Genomic DNA, 26,551 nt, shown 5'->3' on the forward strand with positions numbered 1-26,551 from the left:
ATCAGAAATATCAAAAATATTTGTTTTAAATAAAGTTTTTGACTTTCCTAGCTTCAAATATGTCTTTCCTCTTATGTTCTACTGGAACACTACATTTAGCAACTGATTACCATTTCAAAATGAATAATACTGTTACTGAAGTTAAATCGTAATTGAAAACTGTTGAAGAGAAGTGCGTAACAACGGTGTTCAGAGACACTGAAAATACAACCTTTTGATTCCCAAGGTGGGACATTTCAGTAAAAAGTAGGTTTTCCCCCAATGGGGAAGGGGAAGTTTTACATTGGGAGTCATTTTCAAAAAGTTGTGTTTCCAGTAAGCAGTAAAAGTTTCCATTTACACTTGAAAACCTTGTCGTGTGAGCAGGGACTTCATTTTGTTCAGATTTTCCCATTATATATATATATATATATATATATATATATATATATATATATATATATATATATATATATATATATATATATATATATATATATATGCAGTTTGTCACTAATTAAAGTAACTCTAGCAGAATCTACAAAGGAAAAAAGAAAAATGTAGGAACCACTTTTAGTGATTGATGTACATCTCTAATAACTTTCTGAAAGAAATCTGTCATTACACTCAGTCATCCGTCTTCCAGCCAAAGATACCCAGGTTTCTTTACATCTTAGCATCTTATTTTTTGCGCTGAATTGGCCAAATAATGTTGCTGGAGCTGGCACGACGCCGTCTTTGATATCCCAGAAAGCCTTGCGGCAGGTTTCAGTTGGTGAAACATGAACACAGTTTGACTTATCGACTTTGGCGTGATCGATTTAGACAACTGCGGATTGGAAATGAGCGGAAATGGTCTTGATTTCGTGTATTGGTTTATTCTCTGTGCAGAAGCCATTGCTTTTATGAGAAATATATTTTAAACATTTTCTGGTTGAGCAACAACCTTCAAAACTATTCAAGTTACTTATTTGAAGATAGAGTCTACATTTTTCAACCCAGAATTTCAAAACAGTAACTGAAACAGTAACACCTCTTGATATGTACGCCCACATGGCTCTGTTAGTAGTAGTAAAATTGTCAAATGTACACAGTGGTATGTTGTTAAATCCTTTCAAAGAGCCCCAGAGTGTTTCCAGGGCCACTCACCTCCTCGGTGCACCAAGCGCAGTGTGGCCCCGCTGCCAGACACTCTCCACAGCTCCTGACCCCCTGACTTTGGCATTCGTGATCTGAATGGACTGTCGGCAGAACAGAAACCGGCCAAAAGCTCAGAAATAAAACCTCCACTCTGTGACTGCTGCCCCGCCGCATCAGTGCAGGTCGAGTTTTCTTTGTTTGGGTCTGTATTTGTTCATTTTGGAAGTTCGGATCAGATTTGCTCTTGTTTTTTTTGTTTTTTTTTATTTGTTGTTGTTGTTGTGTTGCTTGTTTCCTATGGAACACGAGGCCATCAATCATCAGTGTTTATTTCTGTTGTCACTCACTTAGCGCCTCCTTCCTAACTGTTTCTGAAACACGTATACTTTGTACTTGACTTTCCTTATCAGTAAAACAACCTTACAAATTCCATTTGAAGTCAGTATGTGATGTGAATCCCACTGCCGGCTGTCTGGGGCACCAGGAGCCCAACCCAATGTCTACGCATATATTTCACCTGTTTCTTATGCAGTAAGCACAAATTTTGTTACCTTGGACTTTTTTTTCTTTCTCCTGGATTGTAGCTTTAAATTTAGCATACAGATATGAGATTTGAATCTGTTTTCTGATCCCTCTTCTGGCGAGACGGATAATCAATGCATTTTTCAAAGTGCTTGAAAGTTAAATTAAGTGGAGGCGTCGTGGTGAATCGACAACTGGTTTTAATGGTAAATTAAGAATTACAAGGTGAGTGGCTCCGGAATGTGTCTATAAAACCCATTCATCCATCCAGGTCATACAAACAAAACACCCAAAATAATGCAAACATTTTACTTTTCACTTAAATATGTTGTATAAGGCCTAAACATCAAAACTAAAACGTCTCCTCTAGTAATAAATAAACACTTTTCTGACATATTAATGGAGTAATTTTGCAAATTTTAGCAGACAAAGTAACTAATAGCTCAGTGGATCCTCTCGGCAGCCTTAATGAGGTGCTCCTCCACCAATTACACTACAGTTTAGTATGATAGTACTTGAAAAGGGACCAGCTTCAGATGAATCTAACAGCCAGTTTTGATCAGACCTCCAGAGATCCCTGTTCATCAAGACCCATTTCAAGGAGAAGTGGCCCAACCTGAAGTATATTTAGACCCGTGTTGTGTATTTGTGTTATCTAGGCAACTACTGAGTGGAAAGAGGTAAATGAGGACAAGGAGTGACCCCAGGACAGAACCCTGGGGTACACCAGAGGTGACCGTGGACAGCTGGGACATGATGAATTGGACTTCAATTCCAATGGAGATGAGTACCTTTTACTCGAACATATGTTTAGTTTCAATAATGTTTCATCAGAACTTCATTATGTCTTGTATGCAAAAAAAACCTAATTTGGAGATAAACTCTGATGGTATTGATCTATTTATGAGAAATTGGTTAAACGAATTCAATAGATAGGATTTGGGGAATATATGAGGTTTATTTGAATATTTTAGCCCTTGCAGACCAAATACCTCACAGCGACGAGTGAGAATATCACGACAACCAAATGTTTTTCTGCTTTATCAACATTTACCTCCAATACTAATTTGATTTTAAACCAATTCAATTAAAAGGAGATACCATCAAAAGTGTCTATGTGGCCTGTTTAGAGAGTTGGGAGGATTTTTTTTTTTATTTTTTTTTTAGCTGAACTCCCACCCCTCCCCCAAGACGTGAATATATGTGTACCTGCTGTCCCACCGCATCTGAAACCCCACGCTGCATTTAAAACGGAGCCACTCAGCCTCCAGGAGATGACAAGTGCACATTTTGAGTGGCAAAACAACTGGTGGGATCGAGGCTACGATCTAAATGAGAATTTCTGAGCAGGAAGAATAATGAGACAGTTTACCTTCATTGCACCCTCAATGAGAAAAGTATTGACCCACCTTGTGTTCCTGTGGCGTCGAATCTGCAGCACAATAACAGGACAACGGCGTATAGCAGGCTCATCTGGACAAAATAAAAGGAAGCAAAGACAATTTACCGCCTCAAATGTGGACCATTCTTCCCTTTTAAATCATTAAGGTGGAGTGGGGTTGTAATTGCAGTTCAAGGAAAATAATCTCTCCACTCAGCGGCTCACAAAAGACTGCATATTTGACCTACTGGATGTTTGGTTTATACAATAGGGGGGAAAAAAAAAAAGCACTTACCTTGACTAATTCAACTGTGTGGAGACGAACATGAAAGGAGAACAGGGGGAGTCTTCTCTCTGAGGGAGGGACCAGATGGTTCCTCCACACATCCTGTGCAAGACGAGAGCCGAGGGACTCCACCGCCATCGCCTCCCCGTTATCCTCTTTCTTAGAGCAGCCACAAGTGGATCTGCCAGCTTATGTTTCAGGGTCCTGAACAGCAAATGATCTCTTCAAGTAAGGCCAAAGATAAAGAGAATAAGTCCTTGGCTTTCTGCTGAGAGAAGCTGAAGAAGAGAAGAAGAAAAAGAAGAAGAAGGAAAAAAAAACGAGACTCTTTCTGTCACACTTGTCCTCGCACAGCACCGAGCGGGTGTTACAGCGCCGACGCTATCGCCTACGATCTCTGCTAAGCGCTGCTTTCCTCAATTGTTTGGCCGTGCTGACCACTGCATGAGACCAAAGCCTATACAGAAAGATATTGACCGCGCGGGGCACCAGCCAAATTAGTTTTGAGGACATATTTTTCGCTCATGACCCAGAGGGTTTTGGGAACTTTTTACACGCGTTTGCAAAGATGAAAAGAGTACTGGACAATTCTGCTCCACGACACCTATTCCGATTACTCTGTTATATTGTGTAGGTAGGACTCACAAGTGAGGCCGTGTACACCATGTTTCAGGAAAAGTTCAGAAAATCCCAAAAGCTTCGTGTTCCCACGGCACCGTTATGAAAAACGACGCCCATTCACACGGAATCAGCAGAAATTAGCGATGGCCAAATGACCAAACTGTTTTCTGAAGCCACAAGATGGCGCTCTCCGTTCAACAAATGTTAGGAAGCACACTTCATTGCCAGTCTTTCAGCCTCTATCATCAAACCAAGAGCGCCATCTGGTGGAGTCAGAAAATAAAGAAAGTGGTTCGTGAAGCTTCGTGAATGGTCATTTGGCCATCAGCAGCAGAAATCCTCAAAATGATGTAGTTAGCATGTTCGGCCACAAAGTGGCACTGTTGCTTGTTTTTGAGATGAAACCACACAAACACGGAGAAAAAACGCCATAAATGCTAAGAAATTAATTAATTAATTAAATTAAGACGACCAAGTTGAATTGTTATAACGGTGACTGTCAAAATAAAACTACCAAGTCCCAGGAGAACATGGACTGGGAGTCACGACACTCTGCAGGCAAACGTTGCTATTGTCCATCTACGCGCACATGTTCAGAATAAATATTCACCACGGCGCACTGCAGTAGCGTTTTCAAAAAGTTGCATTTTCAGATGCTTTCGAGCACCGTTATGCGTCTTGCCCGTCCTTACATTAAAGCGGAGGAGGTGTTTGAAACCTTCTCCGCTCTGGGAAAAAACAAAAATAAAAAGTAAAAAATGTTGCCGTGTGGACGGAGTCCCGAAGTGTAGCAGAGAACCGCAAAGACTTTGTCATTCCTCTCCTGGCCTCTGCAGAAAGGTGAAGCGTCATTCAAATCAAACGCGAAGGCTAATTACATCTCTATTTGCGTACAAGTGGTGGGACTGAAGTGTTATCCCACGCAGGAGACGGATTCCAGGGCTCAGCGATCACGTAGCGTCACAGTGTAAAATAACAGCAGGATTATCCTTAATACTCTATTAAAAACCAGAAGTAAATATGTATGGAGTTTCCTGGAGATCAAGCGGCTCTCACAGCCTCCGCTAAACCTACAGGAAGAGCAAAAGACAATAGAATGAGGCAGTGTGCAGAGACGAGGAGGACAATACACAAAGGCGACAGTGTGTTTGTTATTCCCTTTTTTTTACAGATAAAGGATAATGAGGATGGACAAAAAAAAAAAGAAGACAGAGACCACGTTCTATTATTGCTGACTTCTGTTGGGTTTAATTTAATTCAAACATCTTTATCGGTCCGATTTTTTTTCTTTCCCCCCCGACAGTTTGAAATAATAATATAAAAAAAAAAAAAAGCATAAAAAATACATAACAAACCCTCCTCTTCCTCACTCGAACATTGTTTTGATAACGGCGAATATAGTCGGTGGCAGAGCAAACAATTCGGGAAATCTATGAAGTTTCCTCACAATACAAAAGGCTGCAAGATTGTATGCGGGGGTAAAAAAAAAAAAAAAGGAAAAAAAAAGTTACTGACTCATTTCAAAGCAAAAATATAAAACAGCCATCAAAGCAGAGAGAGAAAAGAGCATGCTGTGATTGCTGGAGCGTTTTAAGGAGATTTTCTTTGCCCACTATCATCCTACTTAAATGGAGCGCTCAGTTGTTTTCTTTTTTTTTTTTTTGACTTGCTGACACATGACTTCCAAAATACACCAGCTGCTTTTTGTGCTCTTCCCAAAGAGACTCTGGCATAAGGTCACGGAATACTGGGAGCCATCGAGAGGCATTAACAACTCTCCAATGGAGAAATAATACATGAGCAACATTGTACATATTCACAATTGTCACTAAACATGTGTAATTTGCGAGGATGGAGTTGGCTGCCGGTCCTTGTCGGTAACTCGACACACTGCGAACGGCAGCTGTTATCCCAGCAGCAAATTAGTATTAATTAACTCAAATCAAAATTAAAATCAAGGTTCATTTACCAGCACTCGTGACGCTTTCAACCACATCCTATGACAGTCTCTGAGGTCTACTTACAGAAAAAGCAAACCGTTTGTAAAACTTTAAAGTGACACTAAATTAAATCGAAGTACTGCCCTTGCAGGACACTGGGTGGCAGTGTTGAGTCACTTTGAGTCCTGGGTTTTCTTGTTTAATGAGTAATTACCACTGTGCAGAGAGTAAAAAAAAAAATGCACATCTGCCTTTCTCGGTTGTGGATATTGTTGCGTCAGCTGTTCCTGAAGAAGTGACTCAATACACCACCTTGTGGTACAAACAGGTACTGCAAGAGTGAATGTAAACAGGCTCAGTGTTTCACCCCTTTGGAATCAATCGGCCACGTCCTAGGCCATAAGAATTCTGACGCTTTCACTTTTGTTCACTTAGCAGAGTCGATCATCTTCCAGTCTAAATGGTGGCGGTTTGATCTGTGACCGTCTTCATGTCTCGAAGCATCCAAATGATGTAGCGGTCATCAATTGTGCGCGAGAATGACTTAACTAATGACTGTGACTGATCATGTAAAATCTGTGGAGACTACTAAAACAGAAAAATTACTTTTATAAATATTAAGTCAGTTCATCATTTACGTGCAGCAATAAATCATAAGAAAATAAGAACATCATCAATGTAATTTGTGTTGCCAAATAGGGCTGGATTTCACTAATTATGTCTTTGTATCTTTGCATTTTAATCCACCTTTTCCTTCCTATTGCATAAGTGTCTAAATGTCTCACAAATCCCCTCACTGGAAAAAACGTTTCACTTCTAAAATCCATTGTTTACAAGTTACGTAATGTTTGGTGAGATCCATTTGACCTCAATCGAGGCCCGTCACCAAACTTGTGGATTGTTTCTCAAGTGTAGGTGGGGAAAGAACGAAAGACAAGATGAGCTTCCATTGTTTCACTGACGAGCTTCTCCCATTTTTAGAAAGAAAAAAAGAACAAATCCTTTCACAGGCAGGTAATGTCATGACTCATAATGATCTAAATGAGGCCTTGCGCCCATTAGTGGGAGCCGTGTGAGCAACCAGGGGCTGGAGACTGTGTGGAGGTGGACAGCTCTGTCTGCGTGTTGGCCTGGACCTCCAAACCGAGAAACTAATGGAAGATTGAAATCAGCCTGTAGGGGGACCTGGGTGATTACACTGGTAGGAAAGCATGACTGAAATGTAGAAATGTCATTCTTTTATACCGCAGCACCTGTCCCCGGCAGTTACGGGCTCGCTGTTTTTGCAGTGATGAGCTCTGTGGCGGCGATGCACAGCTGGTTCTAACCCTTCATTAGGTTTCTGCTGCAAGTGCTGCCTGTATTGGATGGTGTTGATGTTCCTGGTGCCCTCTGGCTTGTGTCTGCACGGCTCTCCGGGGCTCGGTCGGTCCAGCTGCTCTGCCCCGCCGCCTCTCTCTGCTTTTCTCTGGAGACGTTCGCCTTCCAGAGCCCACGCTGGCGGCATCGCGGGAGCTCGCCGCGCTGCCGGGGCACCGGGAGGAGGCGCGCGATGCCCGCTGCCGCCGCAGGTTCCGGGAAATCGACCCATGCAGGTTCCTCGACGAGCCGCCCGCCGCCGACGCCACCCAGGGGTGGCGGACGGCCTGGGCGGCGGTGAGGCGGGCGGCCGGTTCCAACACCAGGAGTCTCAGAATAAAATCCTTGGCCGGGTTGGACACGGAGGGCCAAGGCTGTGGGTGACACAGGAAGCAGAGGGAGGGCGGTAGCCGTCAGCGCAGAACACAGACAATCCGGATCCCACGGCGCTCTTAAAGCCCGACGTATGCAGACGAGGCTTGTGCACAGAATTCAAAGAGGAGCGCAAGGCTTCACTCTCGCAGAGCAATATTACCACGATCCCAGTGCTCTGCAGACCTAACAAGCAGAACTAAACTCAAAGAAAAGCTAAATGTCACTGGGCAAAGGAACGCAGCGGTCTTGGCCGGATGAATACAAAGACTTGGGAGGTAGGGCCGCTCTGCTGCCTGTGTGGGATTTGTGTGCATGTTTATTCTTAGCCTGCAATAGCTTCAGAAAAAAAAAAAAAAAGAGGCACAGCAGATGAGCTTCATTGGGATCGCTTGGCTCTCCATTCAAAGAGATTCTTGAAATCTGCCACTGCAGATCAGTCCAGACATTATCATCGTAATTCAGAATCTTCCAATTATTCATTGTAGCTTTAGTTCTACAATGCAGTGAAGGCCCGCCCCAGGAAATTGATGACCTTTGGGCTTCCATCTGATTTTAAAGAACATATTAGCGACACAAGATTGATGGGACGTCCAAGACCGGGGCGTTACGCGATCGCCTCCATCAGCGTCGGAACCGAACACGCTCTGTCTCTCTGTTAACGACGTTCAACTGAAACTATTTGCATGAAGTCAAGTGATGAGAACCATACTGCGCTTCCTTAATCGCCGTGATCTCGCGCTCCGTTTTCCGCCCTCGCCTGCGATCAGATCAAATGTTTCTGCGTCTGAAGAGAATCAAAGGTAAATACAGTACAATCTGTGTGTGTGAAATTCTCTCCATCTCCACCCAACCTCGCAGAGACTAAATCTCGCTCTTTAGGGAGGTCTCGCTCTCCATTTTAATCCTGAAATGCATTTCTCGCTCCTTCTTTTCTTTTCTTTTTTTTTGTCTCTGGCGGAGTAATGACAATTAATCAAGCATGAAATTGACAATCGCAAGACTGTTGCCGGTGAGAGGAATTCAAAGAAGCAGGGACTTGCCTATTCTTACAGTGTACCGACTGGGAGAGAGAAAGAGTGTGTGTGTGTGTGTGAGAGAGGTGTCAGCTGAAGGAGTCATAAGAAAAGGCTCCTCACTCAAACTTTCTTCTCATTGTGTTGTTATTTCACACCTGAGAGGCAGGCAGAGTGACACTGTTTGATTGAGCTCCAACCACTAACAAGTCTGACTCTCCTCGTTATCTGACGCTGGTGCTGATTCGGCCAACAGACACACACACACAGATACACACACACACATATGGTTTGCGTCTGTGGCCAGCAGGGTTTGTTTTGTCCTTGACGACGTGGCGCAAGTTAAAGAACTGGGGTGTCCAAACCCGGTCCTGGAGGGCCGGTGTCCTGCAGGTTTTAGTTCTCTCTTCAGCAGACCTGAATCTAATGATGATGTCATCATCAAGGTTGTGAAAAAAGTCCAATATCGAGCCCCTCATTGCAATCAGCTGTGCTGCAACTGGGAAAGAGCTAAACCCTGCAGGACTGCGGCTCCCCAGGACAGTTTGGCCACCGATTGACTACAGTCTTCAGGAAAAACATTTTGTTTCTGTTAATGTGTGTATAGTTCCATCACTGAGCAGGAGGAAGATGCTCTATAATCTGGACGCGATAACCCCCAAACTAGTGGGATTACTGCAACGCGTTATTTGATAACCTAATCCCCACCACTGGTCCTTGATCTCAGAACAGATAAGCTGACCGGGTGCTGGTACTTTGCGAAGAAACTTTCTCAGCCATGGAATTATGTAGTTGAATTTTTTTTTTTTTTTTTTTTTTTTTGATGCCACCGTGGAGAGACGTGAAAAGTTTTCTTCTTCCTGTACAGCTGAAGAAGAAGAGACGTAACTGAGTTGTCTTAGTGTAGCGGAGCCCGCAGCGGGAAGTTTATCTCTCCCCACTATTCTCAACATTTTTCACGTCAAAATACACAAAGGCTTTATTGCATTTGGAAGAAAGGGGCAAGAGCCGGTGTTATACATCACTGTTGAGCAGCGAGCTAGCTGGAGCGGTGTGTGTGTGTGTGTGTGTGTGTTAGGGGGAAGCAGAGTCCACGCCTGGCATAAGCAGTGGAGAAACCTACGGGGCTTGACTTATTGAGCAACATCTTGTTAGAGTGAATAAGAAGCTCCACCGACTACGTCCGCGGCGGCGCTACATCTTTACCTGACAAGCCCGTAATTGCAACGAATGAAGAAAATGCCACGAGGTCGGATTACGCTAATGCCACGGCCGGGATAATGCACTTTTGAATAATGAACTACTCCGCGCCGGGCAATTCACTCCCATCCGATACACCTGGTAGCGTTTTCCCCCACCGACAAAGCCGGGCCCAAACACGTCTCATCATAATGAGTCCCGATGAGGGAGGTGGCCCCGCCGCTAATTCAGGTGAAAGCTGCAGCTAAACCACGGTAATCAAAATATCGATACTCGGATGCAGGAGGGATTGGGCTGTCATGTACAATAACACTGTGGCCGAGTGGAGGCTGGACTTGTTCGCCTGCTGCCCACAAGGGGGCAGACTGGGCCAACCGTTACCCCGACTTGGCCTCCATGTAGACGTCTGGGGGGGGGGGGGCTTTCAGCACCACGGCGGCAGACCGCAGAGGAGGTCACAAGGCTGCCTGGACACGACTAAAAGCGCGGCGTGACGGCACGGAAACACACACACTCCGACACCGGCGCCCCGATTAGGCGCGTGAGGGTGAGACGACCTGTCCCCGTGAGCGTGTGGACAGACTGAGTGATAAGGCGAGAAAAGCCCTGGAGGCTACACCCGCTCTTCTCGTCCTCCGTCGCCTCCTTTCTTTTTCCTCACACACACACACGCACACGCACACGCACACACACACAAACACACACACACAGACTCCCTCCCGTCTGCTGTTGAGTAAAGGCGTCGGAGTGAGTCTGCACTACAGGTACTGAGGCGAGGGGCTCGTGCACCTGTGAGGAAGGGGAACGGGTGGTGGAGTTGAAGGATATATATGTGTGTGTGTGTGTGTGTGTGTGTGTGTGTGTGTGTGTGTGTGTGTGTGTGTGTGTGTGTGTGTGTGTGTGTGTGTGTGTGTGTGTGTGTGTGTGGTCTGGGGGGGTTAGTGGTAAGATGGAAGTGAGACTCGCTCAAAAATGCAAACGGCCGCTGGCACCTACCCACGAAGCAGGTCCCTATGTGTCCCCGGAATCCCCCGTCCCCCTCCCCGCTCTACCACCCACACACTCACACACACACACACACTCACACACACACTACTTCATGTCCCTGTTCAGCTACCATGGACACAAAAAGGTTACCGATACTTTTGGAAGACTGCTTTTAATTGCAACCCCTGTGTATTCATTTTCATGAGGCGGAGAAGAAGAAGAAGTTAAAAAAAAAAAGAGGCTGTTTATGTCCATCTGTACCTCGACTTAATCAAACTTTGTTACACTAAATTGGCGAATACATATTTATAGGTGTCAAGATTCCGCGGGCTGCATAACAAACTGATCCGCCGCCTCACTTCGCACTGTGATGATCTGAAAACTGAGCGCTTATATAGAAATTTATGAGCTGATATTTGACCCAGTTAGACTTTGAGTTAATAATTCATTCCTGTCAATAACCAGAGGAATGTTAAATGAATTTTAGAAGCAGACTCCCCTGCTCGCGTGGTTGGACCCTCACCGTTCGGCTCTGCTTTGACCGACGCTGAGGTGTGAGGAAGTTCAGCGACAAGTTTTTTTTTTCTCTCTCTCTCTTTAAGAGCAAACAAAGAAGCTGCTGACTTCGAGATCTGCAGAACTGATTACAAGTCGCTGCATTTATTATCAGTGAATAAGTATGGAAGTGCTGAGCAGGAACCAGCGTGAGATCTCTCTGGGATACCAACATGACTCCCAGCTTACGGAACATAAAGATGTTTTCTCTGCACGCTTCGTTATTTGTAATTTTGGAGATACATTGATAAAAAAAGGGGGAAAAAAAGTTGCAATTACACGTGATGCATATGTTTGAGAACAGAATATAAAGTAAATGTAATGAAATATGAATTTTGTTGAGCTAATTATTAGCTTGAGGCTGGTCCAACAGTGGCGGGGCTTTAAATAGTGATGAACATAATTTTATTTGTTTTATAAGGATCCCTTCAGCTTTTAATAACATTTATTATTTTGAAGATGTAAGACTGAGGATCCGTTGCATGCCTTGCGTGTTCGTTTTGGAAAAGTTTCACGTTTGCACAACAACTTTTTTGAAATTGATGTCCATTTATATAGAAACAGCCAAAACCCTGAATATTATGTATTTAGCATGCCAGGCCACGAGTTGGTGCTGTTGGTTGATTTTGGAATGAAATCGCACAAACATGCACGCAGAGAAGAATAGGATATGAAAATTAACAACAGCAAGTACATACATCAACACTACTGCCTTTTGTTTTCCAAGTATTTGTACTCCCATACTCCCATTTGGACAAAATCAGTGGACGAATGTGAGGTAAATAAAATCCGAATATCTCAGGGTTTGATTTGAAGTCAAAGCACTGGAAGTGGAGACACAATATAAATGTAAATGGTCGACACGTGCAGTGTGTGACGCCTGTCCTCTTTCATTTCACACGTGCAATTTTTCTGATTTTTGTCATAACATCTTTATTTCTTTTTCCACTCACCACAGTTTGGCATGAAATAGTGGGGGGAAAAGCTCACATGTAAATAGAAACGCCTAAATCCTTTGTACCTGCTTTGGTTTTGTGGTTCTGGGATCGTGTCTCTTGTGTTCTTGCCACACTGACACGTGAAGAGAAAGGAGCCATTGTTCATGTTATTGGTAACACCTGTGCTTCTCCCACCTTGGCGGGTGAAGCTGTTTGCTGCCATTGTGTCGACATCCAGGCACATTTGCAAGTAATGTGTTGACTGTGGAAGACTGGTGGCTAATCTGGACGGTGGGGTTTATAAAATTGCTGTGATCATCCTTGTCATCATTTGCAGATGCTACCGATTTTGAATACATTTTCTTTATGAGGCACTCATTGAAATATGTGTACATTTTCAATTGTAGCCCTAAAGAAAACTTTGAAGTCAGTGTAATTGTCCAACACTGATCCATTTAAACATTATTTTGTACCACTGTCCCGCAGCACAACTTTCAAAAATGTGCTATTTATGAAAAGATATGCTAAAATGATTTAATGATTTTGTTTTTTTGTGCAAAAAAATGTACATGTTAATTAAATGGAGATCTTTTTTTACAATGGACTCATCCCTCTTATAAGTGTCCTTATTGATGGGTAATAGGTTTTTATTCACTGGTGTGACTCCTCTGATTCAGAAGAAATGTTGAAGAGACGCACAATTTTCTGAATGCGCCCACCGGCCCGATGAAGGGTTCACTGAGGATCCTGTCATCGTCACTCACCTCGTGCTCTCGATTCACAAATGACTTTCTTCAACTGTCAGCAGATTTCAAAACGAACGTCTTCAAGTCCAGTCGAAGAACGTGAACTGAATTGGCTGTTGAGGCCATCCTCTGAAGCGAACCTTCTGAACGACGCCGAGAGCACTCGTGAAGGCAGGACTCCACATCTCTGTGGCTACTTGTCAGCCGCCGTCCCGCGGTGCGACATTATTATCGGCGTAGGTATTTAAACTGTATTGTCAGTCTCTTGGAGAGGGTGGATCTGCTCGCGCCTGATGGAGAATAAGTGCCTTGTCAACGCGCAAATGTGATTGATGGCAGATCCATCAAGCCATAGGCTGCTACTCATCCATGTATGATGTCTTTATCGTGTCGCCAACTGAATTTACATATTGATGTCTTCGCCGCGCCCTGCTGAAATGTATAAGGTCTGGATAAATGCTGCTCCATTTCCCCCCCCAAATTCTCCTTCAGCAGTGAGGTATAAGCTGCGTCGGAAAGCCACCATGGAAAACGTGAAATAAGCCCTTGCATACACTCCAGAAGGATTTTTGCACTATTGTTCAGTTGGTGGTCAGTGCAGCGGTAAACACAGGGATAATAATCCAGGGCCAGTGTTGAGGGGAGCCGCTCGTATGCCAGACTAAAATGTCAAACTGCATCCCTGAGAATCAGACCAGGCTTTAAGCCCAGTGAATAATCCCGCCTTGGGTGTAATCAGCGTGAACGAACAAGCCCGAACTTCACCACTGAGCTTGACAGAAAAAAGCGGTTAAAAATACTCTTTTCCGTTGTATGACGTTGGAAATGAGAGATGCGGGACAAAAACACCATGCAACCGCAGAAATGATGAAAACGACGTAGTAGACATACATGCAAAGAACAATACATTATATATGGCACTTACCAAGATTTAAAATCTTATTGATGATATATAATTGATAATTTTGAAGTTATTTACTTATTTTCATTCCTTGAGTTTCCAGTAGAATCTTACATCCAGATTTAAAAATCGTATTTGAAGATTTCTTATAAGTAACATTTACTTGCTTGTATGGACCGATAATTTTACTAGTTTTCTTCTCAAATTTAGTGTTTATATCTTACATTTGGGCTACCTTTTTTTGCAGTCCATTAACAATCACGGGTACATGGAATGTTTGTATGGACAGACGACCAAGTTGAATTGTTATTACAGTGACTGTCAAAATAAAACTACTAAGTCCCAGGAGAATATGAACAGGAGGTCATGACACTCTGGAGGAAACATTGTTTTGTTATAGAGCATGTGTAGAAAAACGAATTACCATGACCACTGTGCAGCAGCTGCATTTTCAAAAAGATGCATTTTCAGCCATTTACAGAGACATGGTCAAAGTGTTTTCAAAAAGTTGTGTTTCAGTAGCTCTGAGCACCAGAATCATGTAAAATAACAAAACAAAAGCTTTGTGTTTTCACTTGAAAATGTTATTGTGTAAACAGTACTTGTCATTTAAATGATTAATATAATAGTAATTAGTCACAAGTGATAGTGATAAAGGGTTATATTTCTTCATAATGTGTGATTCCCAACATTATATGTGAATAAAAACCAGACTGAAACAGGAGATCAGTTTCATTTCACCCGGTTGCTTTCAAAGGGTTAAACTGAACCTTTAAAAATAGTTAGAATGAGCGAAAGAACAACTTCTCGAGCTCGACTCCGTTCCTGATTCTCTGATTGGCTCCCCCGCGCCATCTCCGTTTTGTTTGCATAACTTTCAAAAATTGAACAGAAGCGGAGGTCAAGTATATATTATGCAAAGGACTGTTCTGAGCTTCCAACAACCGCACCTTTCACCTTTTCTTCAAAGATCTGTATGGAACTGCTCAGGCTTAGCATCTGTTTCGAAATCAGCTACCTATTTGCAGGCTTTACCGGCACAACTCTAAAAAAAAAAAACACTGAATAAATATCATATATATATATATATGGAAGCATAAAAACTCTTTTAAAAAGATAATGGAAGTACTAGGAGGCTTTTTGGTTGTGCATCATAAAGAAACTCTTGGCTTTAGAGACCTATAAAAGGGCAGTGCTTCAGGAAAGATGCATCGTTACATTTGATTTCTTAAAGCCTCCAACTCTGTGGTCGAGTTGAAGAACACAATGTAAGCAAACATAAATCATAGTGAACTTACATTTCCATTGAAGCTCACTTTTCCTTTCACAATGGCCCTGTAGAGGCGGGAGCGACTGTCATCCTCAAAAGGCATGGCTCCGCTCAGCACGACGTACGCGACCACCCCCAGAGCCCACATGTCCACGGCACAGGAGTACTCTCTGCTCAGCAGGATTTCCGGGGCCATGTACTCAGGAGTCCCACAAATGGTCCTCAGAGACGGCTCCTCTCCGGGCGGACGTCTCGTGGGTTTGTCGGAACACGCGCCGCCAAAAGAGGCCAAGCCAAAGTCGGTCACCAGCAGCCTGGAGTCGGGACCGGGGTGGTAGTACAGGAGGTTCTCGGGCTTCAGGTCCCGGTGGGTGATGCCCAGGTTGTGGAGGTACTCTAATCCGGCCAGCGCCATGCGGAGAGCCTGCGTGGCGTCCCGTTCCGTGAAGTGTCCCTTGCTGACGACGCGGTCCAACAGTTCCCCGCCGGTGGCCAGCTCCAGCACCATGTAGACGCGCTGTGGGAACTGGAACACCTCCATCAGCTGGATCACGTTACCGTGGCTCACCCGCCGCAGCACCGCCAGCTCCGAGGCGCACACCTCCCGGCCCTCGGGGGCTTCCAGCTCCATCATTTTGATGGCAAAGGGCCGGCGAGTGGCCCTGTGCTCGGCGCGCACCACGCGGCTGAAGCTCCCGCGACCAATCAGAGCCAGGATGTCGTACCTGACAGGGCGGGGGGGGGTTAGTCATTACGGCGTAACCACATCGTGATACAGCGTCACAAAGCACTCAACGTCGCTCACCAGTCACAGATATGATGTATGGGAATATATCTGTTGCCGTACGCCATACGGCATGTAAAGTCGATCAAACGAATTCATGAGACACGTGATTTATGTGGCCAATGAGTGAGGCCGTGCTGTGACTTATCGTAAGTGGATGGAGCAATGCACTCGCCTTGAAAAAAGACATCCGTTTCCTTGTTTTTTAATTGTCGTTTTTAATCTGACAAGTTCAATAAGACAGTCTTCAGGTATTACAACGCCTCTCAAAAAGATGCCTGCCGTGTTGCATGGAGGTTTTTGAATTTGAACTATTTACTTTTGTCTGATAAGCTGCAGTTCAGGGATCTCCAAGTTGTTTTAACTCAGGGTCACATTTAGAAAAAGACATGAAAATCTGGAACACTCATTAGAACATGTGCTTTACCTCTAGAGCATTAAAGCTTCCAGTATCATTTAGGCACCATTTACATTTATAAATGCCTGTCAGCTCTAAATTTATTGAATGCTGAATGTCCTGTTTTCCAAATCACATGCGTATGACTACTGTTGGGATTTAAAATCACAACAACTGATGATTATTTTACCTTTCACACCCATAGCTTCACATTTTGTCTCAAATTCGTCATCATAACATTCATGATACAAAACAGCTATTTATTACTGAAAGTAAATCAGTGTGAAACTTTAAACACATTCACAATTTCTTGTCAAAATGTACCAGAAGAACAATATAACTGAACCTTTTCTTCAAGTAATTTCTCACCAATCATCTCTTTTACACAGATGAGTTCCTCACACACACCTCGATTGAGTTTATCTTGATGAAGTAGCATATCTAGATCAGGAACGTGTGTTTACATCGACGTATATCAATAAATAAAGCTAATGGATGTGAGTGTGTGCATCTTTCCCCTTGCCCTTTTTGGAGCAATAACCCAAACTTGCCATAAACCAGCTTCGCTACGTGCTAAAACATTAGCATCCATTTCGGACGTTAAGTAAATAACTTACGTAAACTTAAGTTATTTACTCTGTACCGCATTTACCTTCAAAACAATAAAGGCTATTATAAAAGTAGATAAGTAAAAAAGAAAAAACAAGTCTTTCCTAGAAATGGATTTGGTCCTCTTCAAAGGGTATCAGACGACTTCTGGCCCGTTAGTGATTAATGAAACTGGACGTGTTACAACAGACAGAAGTACTCCATTGTGCTCTTGACTTCTCACTGACAACTTTTACCTCGCAGTGACTCGTGGCTCAAACTTGTCCCGATACCTCGCCACTGTGTCCCGTCGTCCTCGTCCGTCTGCCACCGGCTTCACACCGTCGACGTCGGAGGAAAACTGCAAATTCCCCGGCTGGTCCTTCTGCTTCTTCGGCCCTCCGTCATCGTCACGTGCGTTACGAAACGCCACCAGCGACCGCACGACGCTAAGGTAGCTCTTCTCGGGCGACTCGGGTGACACTTTGCTCTTCCCACATCCCATCGCCACATCTGGATCCTGAACACGGCCTCTGTTAAAGACGCCAGCTCCGCGTTTGGATGCACATTGAAGAAAGCTGCTGAAAAGCCCCACCCACGCAGAAGGGGTTGGAGGTTGGCAGGTGTGTGAACTCCTCTTCTCGCTCGCTCGCGATAAAGGTGCCGCGTAAACAGAAGTTGTTTTGAAGCTATTCTCATTCCCTGGCGGAGCAGACCACCACTGTGATGACAGGTGACGACTTCACTCGCATGTCACCCAACATGCTAAAAACACAACAAAAGAGCAGACTTGCTGGAAGGATTGTTTTTTACTCCACTGCCCTGATTTAGCAGGTAAAGTTGCGTAGTAGTGTCTGAAGGAATACTTCAATGATTCAGCGTTGAAGGAGGTTTTCTAAGTATTTGTGACAACAGCAGAAGGGGAGAGGCTGGGGAGTTAAAAAAAGAAAAAAATGTCATTATCGTAGCATTAAAACGCAAATATTTACAACTTAATTACAACTTTAGATGTTGGTACGAAAAAAAAGTTAGATATTTAATGATGTAATGCAGACAAAATAAAATGTAAGACCTTATTAAAAGTTTCAAGCCCTTTGTTGGAGAGGCTTATTCCAGCTCACAAACTGCTGGAGGTTTGTCTCTTCGTTTGTCTCCTCAGGTTCTGTCCGGCTCCCTTTGCTCTGATTGTTTTCACCTCTGTGTCAGTAGTTACCTTGTCACGAGCAACATTTACATGCTACACCAGAGGTGTCAAACTCATTTTAGTTGAGGGGCCACATCTACCCTGATCTGACCTCTGGAGGCCCAACAAGTCAAACATCACATGTTAAAATGCAGATATGGACAAATGCAAAGTCTTTCCTTCTTTTGATCCTTTTGTAACTGCAAGAATTTGCCAGTTTATTCTGAAATACACATATCAGATATTATTATATTTGCAAAAAAAAAAACCTCAGTCACCTGTACCTGGATATCGTATTCGGGATTAAAACAATTTGTCATCATCTGGAAATGGTTTTGAGTTTACGTGTCTAAAGCATCATTTCACACAAGTTGGACTCGTTGTTTTATTGTGAAAGGCGTTGTGTCATGTGACCTCCACAGACGCATTAATGTCGGGGGTCAAATTCTGACCGAGGGCGGTTTTGAATATAATTTCTGACAATCTAGTGTTTTTAGATCAGCCTCTGTCAGTTTTCATTTTTACACTTCAAAATCACATGGCGGGCCGGATTAGATCCTCTGGCGGCTGCTTCTGGCCCCCGGGCCTCATGTTTGACACCCCTGTGCTACACTATAAGCCACATGGTGTTGTTGCACAAGTACGGAAGCGTATTGCATTCACATGAAAAATTTAAAATCGACTCTTTTTCTGAATTAATGACATAATTATCTCAGAATTATAAGATTAAATATATTACATATAAGAAAAATTGGCTGTTTTTCTGAAGTTATGAGATACGGTTTTCAGAAAAAAAATAAAAATAAATTGGCTCTATGTTTTTACTCCTCAGCCGTGGATCACGTCTGCTGGTAACAAGCTTTCAGTCCGGGTAATTCTGCGTGTGGAGTTAGATGGAGATGCCAACTTAATAATATTGAAAATGAGGAATTGGCTTCAGTAGCGCACTGGATTGGAGCAAACGAATTAGTTATTAATGTTGAAAAAACTAAATGCATCGTGGTTAGTTCAAAACACAGATTAAAAACCACACCGATGTTACATCTCACTTCAAGAAATACCATAATTGAACAAGTAGACCCAGCGAAATTGCTGGGAGTAATAGTGGATTCTAAACTGTCATGGACCAGTCAAATTAATTATGTATTGCAGAAAATAGGGAGGAGTATGGGCACTATTAAACATTGTCGAAGGTACATCCCTCAGTGGCTGACCAAACAACTAGTTCAATCACTTGTACGCTCTCACTGAGATTATGCTTCAGTTGTTTGGTCAAACACAAGTGAAAATGATTTACGCAAGTTACAAGTAGCTCAAAACAAAGCGGCACAAATTGTTTAGGGTTGCCCAGATAGAACGCATGTGAGGTCAATGCATAGCTGTCTGGCGTGGTTCACAATTAAATAACAATAACAATTTAAGTACTTCCTCGTAACATTTATTAGAAATGCCATTGCTAAAAAAGAGACCTAAACTTATACATAATAAATTGTAATTTTCAGAGCAGTGAAACAAGGTAAAATGAATCAAACGCAGGGGGCTGTTTATTATAGAGCTATGATTGACTGGAATGCGCTACTGGAACTTTTGTTGACAGAAAATAACAAAAAATGTTTTCAAAAGAAATTAAAATAGTTTTTGTTTACACAAGAATGAATTTCGGTTAAATACATGATCAGCAATTAATAATGATGATTGCCATATCAATAATAATGTAATGATAACAAGGATAATTTCGATTGTTGTTTCATTTAGATTTTTGGATGACCCCATAGTTATTATTGTTATTATAGTTATGTGATGTTGTTGGTTTTATGTGTTCTTTTGACAGATATGTTTTAGTTGGTTTCACAGTGAGCTTCACCGGTTTTCCTGTGTGATTGTGTGCGTGACTTTGTATGTAATCTTATAAATAAAATGTGTAATGAAATGAGACCCCAGGCAGAATAGGGCTCTCAATAAAATGAATGAATGAATGAAAGGTGCCGTTTCCCCCCAAAAATGGTTATTGAACATGTTACTCTTCTTCTTCTTCTTCTCTTCTTTATATTTTTACTTTTTCTCCTGATTTGACCCAATAAACATTAATTTAAGGAAATGTCTCCTCCAAATGGACAAATGCATGCAGTCTGCACCTTCACCTGACCCGCCCCTTTCTCCACTCTCAGCCAATCGCTGGCCAACTCACTCATGGTGAGTTCCGGTGACAAAGGAATGGGAACCAACAAATGTTAACACTAAACCTTCACATTGCAACAAGAACACAAGTGCAGAGAAGTTATGCTGTTGGGCTCGCTCCTCTTCAGTCTCCCCCTAAAGTCCCTCCATAACGTCCAGCTGGTTCACAACTCTGCCACGTGGATCATCATTAAAACACCTGCATTCAACCACATCGCCTCCATCCTATAGTACAGTGTTTTTCAACCACTGCGCCGCGGCACACTGGTGTTCCGCGAGATCTAGTCAGGTGTGCCGTGGGAAATTATCCAATTTCACATTTTTTCTAAAAAAACATTTGCTCTCACAGCCGCTGTCAACTGTGAGAGCAGTGTGTTGAAGAGTAATCATGTATAAATACAGTGGCGAGCACCGCCACTGATCACCAGAGGCTTTTATTTTGACATGAGCACACACAACCAGAACTTCATAACAGGATGAGACTCCACACAACACATTTCTCACTCACGGTTGCACACCAACATCCAACAAACCAAATCAAACTAGATGAAATAATGAACTATCTGAACCGAGGAACAAAAACACGACGCAAGCACAAATCAACACACACAACAACCCTCCATAACCTCCGGCAACACATAACCTGAACTCCCATCATGCCCTGCAGCGACCAACTCTGTGATGCTACAGTACTCTTCACCACTAGATGGCAGCACAGAACTTTGCCGGCGAAATTGAAACTTAACAGACGTCAGTGTGGTTAATCTCCACCTCCTGCTACCATCTTGTATCAAAGTACTGTGTCAGTGACAGTGAGGGAGAAGTTTTTGAAAAGGAAGAATGTGAACCAGGATCTCAGCTCTTCATCCATCAGGTCCAGGTTTCACACTGAGGGAGGCACTATTAAAAAAAGAAATTGGGAAATACCTTTTTCTGTATTTATTTGATTCCTGTTGATAAAACCTTGATGAGAATGACTTTATATTGTTAATAGAGGCTACAGAGTTTCACATTTTAACATTTCCGGGTGGTGGTGTGCCTCCAGATTTTTCCAAACAAAAAAGTGTGCCTTGGCTCAAAAAAGGTTGAAAAACACTGCTATAGTAACATCACTGGCTCCCATTCAAGCAACACCTAACCTCCACAATCCTGCTCTCAACCTGCACGTCTATCCAAAACCTCCCCCCTCGTTACCCCTCTGACCTCCTGGATGTCGTCACTCCATCCCACTCCTCCTCCAGCCACCTCACTGTGCCGCCTCTCCGCCTCAGCACCGTGGGGAGCAGAGCTTTCAGCCGCTGTGGAACTCACTGCCACCTGACCTCCGTCACTCCACCACCCTCCTCCTCTTCAAATCCCAACTCCAACCTCATCTGTTCTTCCTCGTCTACTCTCTGTAAACGCTTCACATCGTCCCTCATTTACTGTTGGCTGTTTTATTATCCTTTTATCCTCCCTGTTTTCTTCTATTCTATCACTTTTTTTTCTCTTATTTTGCATTTGCAGCATGACCTTGGTTGTCTTGAAAGGTGCTTTTAGATAAATTGCATTATAATTATTATTATTATTAGGCCGAGTTAATTGGATCTGTTTTTCATCAAATAACTTTTGTCCCCATGTATCTAAACTAGTGTATGTGTGTGTGTGTAAGTTAAACAAGTTTTTTTTGTTGTTGTTTTTTCCCTCATGTTTTCTGACCTTTGTATTTCCACCCAGTGGATTCTGTTGCTTCTGTCCCTCTTTGAAAGCATGCCCCTCGTCTCAGTTGCCTTTGTGCTTGATATTAGCCGCCGTAAACTGTGTGCAGTGTGAGAGCAAGTTGAGAGTTAATGGCGCGAGTTTCACTCTTAATCCACGAGCGGTGACAGCTCTGCTTTATTGAGATGTGAAACCCGCCTTTAAAACAGTCATTTTATCAGGCTTCTGCTTGGAAATGATACACCCAAAATGAATAGAGTTTATCTCTGCAAGTCCAATTGAATAGTTTTGGTATCCATATAAAAGGAACACTTCTGGGATTTATTTGTTGACATAACGAGTGCAGTGTTTTATTCTGTTTGTGTCTGAGCTTTCCATCTGCCGCCCTGGTTTTTAAAGGCCTTTTGATGTGTTTTTGTCCAGTGTATTATTGAAGTACGTTTAGTCACTATGCGTCTCTCGCCGAGGGAGAAATATGAAATCAGAAGGATACATCGACTCGAGGTGAATTCCTCCCTCTCCACCAGAAAACGCCACCCTGGTTCTGAGTGACGGAGCTGAGAAGGATGTGTGTGGAGCAAAGCAGACGAGGCTGACATAGCCAGACTATTTGGCACTGGTGCTTGTCAGGTGATAAAAAAATAAAACCCCACTGGATTCCCATAATGCAACACAATCACATCATGGATGGCATGGCAAGGTTTATTTTTCTACCCCCCCGACTTCAGCGAGCTCCCCTCAGAACTGTGGGAGACACAACCAAACAGGTGCGTTACAAAAACAAACCTGAACCCCACTTAGAAAATTGCCGTTTTATTTGTATTTTTTTTAACGATTCAAAAGTGAAATGCAGAGTTGGTGCTGCCAAATCTTTTATGTCGACGCCGCATTTGCAACGTGTACCTTTGTGTTTCATTGTGTCAGCCGCTGAATGCCGGAGGTGTGTTCATTGTGTCGCTGGCATTGTTAAGCAAACCGTGTCACACGGTGTCCAGAGTCAAGCTGCCGAGCAGCGCCACTTTTTCTATTCTCTGCATTATGTTGTGCTCCTGTCATCAAGTGTTCATAATCTTCAGGGGGAAAAAAAAAAAAAAAAAATGGAACAGGGGGAGAAAAACACAACACGCAGCCTCCACCTGCTGCTCGCCTGCCTCTGCCCAGCACATCGCTGGAAAGACTGAAACCTCACAGAAACCCGAGATGATACAAAAGCATGCATGTTTATATTTATTCCAGGCAGCCGAGCAGAACAAGCCATCAAAAACATGCATGGTGCACCTTTTTCTTTTTTTTTTTTTTATCCCCCCCAAGCAAAAGTGAGCCAAGTTTAAATTCTTCTCTTTTCATTTGAACTCCACAGAAATAACATCTCTGTCTATGATGAGACTGTGTTTGTCGAATGAAACACCCAGCAGGTTTGCGTCTTGAGGCAGATTCGGGGGAACTTTCCCCCAAAGCAAGGCGCAGCGTATTTATAGAAACACCCTCATAATACCTGTAGCGCTACCTTATGATATTGTAACAGTGTGTGACACAGATTTCAGGCAAGATCGTTTTATTCAAGACCGTGTCGGTTGTGATCTGTCTGTCAAAACGTTTATCGTCTCCACTAACGTATCTGTTTATATTGCAATTACGATCTTATGCCCCAAAAGTAAGTTAATTTGTGTTTGGCAGATTCATTCTTTGCAGTAAAAAAACTACACTGATGCCACATTTGAAAGGAATGTGCATTTGTGGGATGAGCAAGAATAGAATAGAATAGAATAGAATAGAAATACATTTCACTCCCAGAGAGAAAATCTTTGAAACCAATGGATATGGCTGCCATGCAAGGTACTCATCCATCCATTTGGAGCAGTTCAGGGTTCAAAGTCTTGCTCAAGGACACTTCGGTATATGGAGCATGGCGTTGGGAATCAAACCTCGGATTAGGATGATCACTCCACCAACTGCGCCCTCCGTAATATGGCAGCCATGTCCACTGGTTTACAAGAATTAGCCGCCCGAGCTAGCGGAGCCGCTAGCTCGGGCGGCTAGTACACGATCAATTAATACCTGGACTCATCTTCGGTGATTCCACACAGTCGGAAAAGCGCTTCAACATGAACCCGGAAGCCGGCCGTTCTGCCAAAAGTCAGGACGCCTCAAAGCCTCAAAGGTGAAAACTGGCGGCTGCTGAGGCGAGGAGACGAGGAGACGAGGACGAATGGAGGACGAAGCGTCTTCTGCTTCCTCAAACATGTTCCAGACGGGGTCACCGATGGCAGAACCACCTTCTGTGTCTTCTTCATCAATCACTGGGTTTGAAACGATGATGATGATGAAATATGGTTAAATTCAGCCTCTTCGTGGTCAAAACTCTGATCCTCCATAATGTAAACACAACTTGGGCGTGTGCACAACCAGTGACGTCACTCTATTATTGTCAGAAGCTCCGCCCAGCAGCGAACATAGCGCTGTTTATCGGCTACTTTCTCACGGATTGCCGTGTTTTAACATTTTACCCTTGGACCAGTTAGCATAAAAAATGTCCCTAGAAGCGACAGCCAGAGTGTTTTGGAGGTGGAATTTTCATTTCACTAGGACTTTAAAGCACGCCTCAATCTAATGATGATGTCATCATCAAGCTTGTAAATAAGCCCAACATGCCCCTTATTGCATTCAGGTATGTGGCATCTGGGAGAGACCTGAAACATGCAGGACATCGACCCTCAAAGCCTCGAGTTGCCGACCCCTGCTGCATGTGTTGAATGGGGTTAACGTGGAACTGATGGTGCACCCATATTCAATAAGAAACCAGTGGGCACTTTCCCAAGGTCTGCTCTCAATCATAGAACAATGACCTATTCTGCTTATATTTGACATGTGACAACCAATTGCAACAACCCTACAGCAGGCAAGGCCTCAGGCACCCATTGTGATCTTTGGCACCTCTCTAAGGGGAACTTAGAGAGGTCGCAAACTATTGTTCTGTAAAAAAAACCCTGCTCTATGGCAGTGATCATTTTCAGAGTTCAGTCCCGGCCTGTAGCGAAATGGGATTGCCAGTGGTTGCAGGGCATCATCTCTACATCTGTTTGCATTTAGATGGCCTCCAGTGAAGGCACCCGATTGTCAGCGAGAATGTCTGTGTACTCGCCAGTTTTAATGTTTATAGCGTCTCGTTCTCTGGCCTGCATCTTTTTTAGTGTTTCTGCCGTTTCCATGGAAACGTTTCCATGGAATCGTTTTCATAGCCGTATGTCGTGTAAACTGGGCCTCACTTGAAGCTAAATGTAAAATCTACATACATGAACATACAATTCTGCACACTTGATAAAGAATCTTAGGAAATCGGGCCCTGTGTTGTGAGAGGTTAGTATTGAAATTCATCAAATAAAAGTTGTGAGGACAGAGGAATGTTTATTTTTTTATAAAAATGTCAAAGATGTTATTACACATCGCTGCATCGTTTCAAGGTATAAATTGTGTTGTCACTCGACAGAGAAACAGGCTGCATCATCACTTGCTTGTCTGCTGCAGTTTTTCTCATTTTTTTATTTTTTTATTTTTTATTTTTCCCGTGGAGAAGCCAAGGGGGGATACTGGGCCCATCAGTCTGTTCTGCTGTCACACGCTGTCTATCCCTTCTCAAAGGACCGCACACGCACATACGCAGAGAAATAGTGCCAACCACCCACTTCCTCACACCACCACCACCACCACCACCACCACCACCACCACCACCACCACCCAGACACACATGCATAGACACACACTGAGCCAACTGAGCCAACAGAGGATAGACATCACATCAGCACTGAGGTGGTAAATCGCCCTTCAGAAGCCTTCCTCCAGGGAGTCAGCAGTTCAGCGTTTATCGAACCACTATCTGATTACTAAAAGGCTGTCCTCGGTTATAAATGAACCGGCAACATGTGTGTGGTATTGGTTACGCCGGGGCCCTGGGAGCAGGAGCCATTAAAAGGCCGCCGTGAATCCGTTTAGGCCGGACGAGCCGGAAGAGCGTAGCCGCTACTTGCCAGTAGGGTCATTACTGTTGTTATTGCAGTCAGAGGATGGGGCGGCCATTGTGTGTGAGGAGGGGAGGGGGGGGGGATGGTTTTGAAAAAAAGATACAAATTTCAATGAGCCCTTGAACTTAGAAAAATGTAAGCTTCAAGTAGGCGAGACAGCATGGAGCCTATTTCTGGTTTGCACTTAACGTGAACACTTGCGAGGATGATTGGAAACAGCGTGCTTAAAAAAAAGCCAAACCTCCCAGAGGTTGTATAATTCATGCTTCTCACCGTATGTGCGCTAACATTCAGAACACACACTTGACGCGCTTCTCTCTCTCTCGGATCGGATTAAATAAAGGCTTCAGAGATGTTTCGCACTATAATGTGCTTCCAATAACAGTCCTGTGCCTTTTTGTCCATGACAGAGTCCCTGTATGCACGAAGGCAGGTCTCAGAGGGGAATGAATCTCTCAGCCTGATGCCGAAGAACAACTAAACTGGCGTGC

The 26,551-nt window shown here is 43.5% G+C and overlaps 1 protein-coding gene across 1 annotated transcript; it reads right to left on the reverse strand.

Moving 5' to 3' along the window:
- Positions 1-7,203: 7,203 nt before the first annotated feature.
- Positions 7,204-17,487, reverse strand: LOC308144184 (serine/threonine-protein kinase H1-like; the record flags this gene model as incomplete). The annotated part of the gene is made up of 3 exons (XM_080515241.1): positions 7,204-7,602; positions 15,242-15,938; positions 17,240-17,487. 3 exons carry the CDS (start codon positions 17,485-17,487, stop codon positions 7,204-7,206), a joined length of 1,344 nt encoding a protein of 447 aa, XP_080371367.1.
- Positions 17,488-26,551: the final 9,064 nt, after the last annotated feature.

Source organism: Blennius ocellaris, assembly GCF_963422515.1.
Source record: "Blennius ocellaris genome assembly, chromosome: 19".
Lineage (NCBI taxonomy): Eukaryota > Metazoa > Chordata > Actinopteri > Blenniiformes > Blenniidae > Blennius > Blennius ocellaris.